This window comes from Poromitra crassiceps (genome assembly GCF_964638095.1).
Source record: "Poromitra crassiceps genome assembly, chromosome: 22".
Taxonomy (NCBI): Eukaryota; Metazoa; Chordata; class Actinopteri; order Beryciformes; family Melamphaidae; genus Poromitra; species Poromitra crassiceps.
Window position 1 is genome coordinate 15702924 of NC_139647.1, and position 2157 is coordinate 15705080.

The 2157-nt window shown below is 43.4% G+C and overlaps 1 protein-coding gene across 1 annotated transcript in view; it reads left to right on the plus strand.

The window, feature by feature from the left end:
• The window catches only part of camkmt (calmodulin-lysine N-methyltransferase), a gene marked incomplete at its 5' end in the record, with an annotated part of 168253 nt that extends 167126 nt beyond the window's left edge, over window positions 1-1127 (plus strand). Inside the window, 1 exon segment of the mRNA XM_083658562.1 lies at window positions 1009-1127. Within this exon segment, the coding sequence (XP_083514688.1) occupies window positions 1009-1107 (99 nt within the window). The 3' untranslated portion in view covers window positions 1108-1127.
• Between the last annotated feature and the right edge of the window lie 1030 nt (window positions 1128-2157).

Sequence of the window (2157 nt, forward strand, 5' to 3'; positions counted from 1 at the left end):
GCGTGTGTGTGTGCACGTGTGAGAGTGTGTGTTTGTGCTCGCGCGTGTGTGTGTGTGTGAGAGATGGCGCTTATCTATGTGTGCGTGTGTGTGTGCGTGAGAGTGTGCGCGTGTGTGTGCGTTTGTGTGTGTGTGTGTGTGTGCGTGAGTGTGTGTGTGTGCGTGTGTGTGTGCGTGCGTGTGTGTGTGTGTGTGCGTGAGAGACGGCGCTTATCTATGCGTGTATGCATACACATTACAGTGGTGCCAGGTAGCACACGGATCTCTGGTGAAATGTTTATTTTCTTACATAAATATCATTTAGAATAGAATTTGATGTGTACGTGAAGTTAAGTTAGTTAGGTTAGGTAGGTTAACTGATCCCCCCTGATGTGTACGTGAAGTTAAGTTAGTTAGGTTAGGTAGGTTAACTGATCCCCCCCCCCCCCCCCCCCCCCAACGAGTAGTTTGCTGCACAAAATGTTGCCCCACTACTGACTTTTACTCCATGTTGAATTCAAACCAAATTTCAGAGATCTGCTGTCGTCGCCACCAACATACATATTTATATGAGGGGGCGGGCCTCATATCAATAATTGCTAAAATACAAAATTACTCCTTGGCAAGTAGGACACTGGACACATCATTAAATGTTGCCTTTATCTTGATTTTTCAAAACAAATGTGGGTCCACAACCAGTGGTTCTCAAAGTGGGCTCGGGGAACCCAGGGGTCTTAAGGCGGTTCCAGGTTTCCCCAGAAAAAAGGGGACCCTTCATTTTCACTATAATTCCATCCATAAGTAACACAATGACAGAATGCCTTGACTATTTTGCTCATGGGTTTCATACACTTTCTGTAAGAAAACATCTCAAACAAAAGTCTTATCAGATGGGGGGACCCTGGGACAAAATCTTCAAATCAAATGGGGGTACGTAGTCTAATTGATGTCCGTTTAGGGGTCCTGATGTAAAACAAACACTATTTTAATTCAACTTGTTGAATGCTTTTCATCTTGCGTGCGTTTCAGATGCAGAGCGAGGGGAAGGAGGCATACGATGAGAACATCCACTACCCGCTGCTCCTCACCCTGACCAACGGACCTCAGCCCGACAGCCTCGCTCAGTGAAGCGAAAACAAGCGCTCCCCCTCAGCTCTTCACAACACTCCTCCAAGATGCTCTCACACATGTCAGGTGGAATCATGCAGGAATGAGTCCAGAACACCTGGACGCGTCGCGAGCACTTCCATCCACTTTCAGGACGTGGAAACGCCAATGGGATTTCTGTATGGGGATTTTGGTTAAATGCATGAAACAAAAGTTTATGAAGCAGCGAAGCAAAGATCGTCTTCACAAATGAGGATCACTTTGATGACTTTTGAAGTGTTTTCTGAAAATCGTGTTTTGAAACAAACACATCGACACTTCAGAAGTCCTCAAAGTGCTCCTCATTTGTGAAGATGATCTTGCTGAACACAAATGTTGCTGTGTCATAAACTTGTGTTAACCACAGACCTTATTTCATGCATTTAACCAAAATCCCCATGCTCAAATCCCATTGCCTTTTCCCCCTACGAACCAGGAAGTACAGGGACTTCTGGGTAAGCCTACAAAAATATGTCATCACTGCGGTTCTCTATGGAGTCAGATCAACAAGTGAAGAAGAGCACTGTTGCGGTATTAGAATGCAGTAGAGTCTTGTTTATCTTAGCGACAGCTTGTCACTTCAATCAATCAATCATACACAAATATCTTTTATTGATTGAGTCAAGTTGCTCGTCAGGTGCAGAGCTTTTGGGAATCTTGCATTAGGGCTGGGCGATATGGACAAAATCAAATATCACATACATAGTACATACATACATACATGCATCAATATCGCTATTACGACAATATTGTAGGGTTGACTATATTTGTGCTTTTGCAAAATATATACACACTGATTTTTGTGTGTGTAGTAATGTGGATATAATGACTTAAGTGGGTAAAGGCACAGTCTGGTAAGTTCAGAAAATAACATGATTTTACTGTAATGCAGCCTTTTAAACCAGGAACAGACAACACTTGTGCCATATCGTGATATTGCGATATCCAAAATCTAAGACGATATCGAGCCTCGTATCGCCATATCGATATAATGTCGACATATTGCCCAGCCCTAGCTTGCATGCTTTTTTA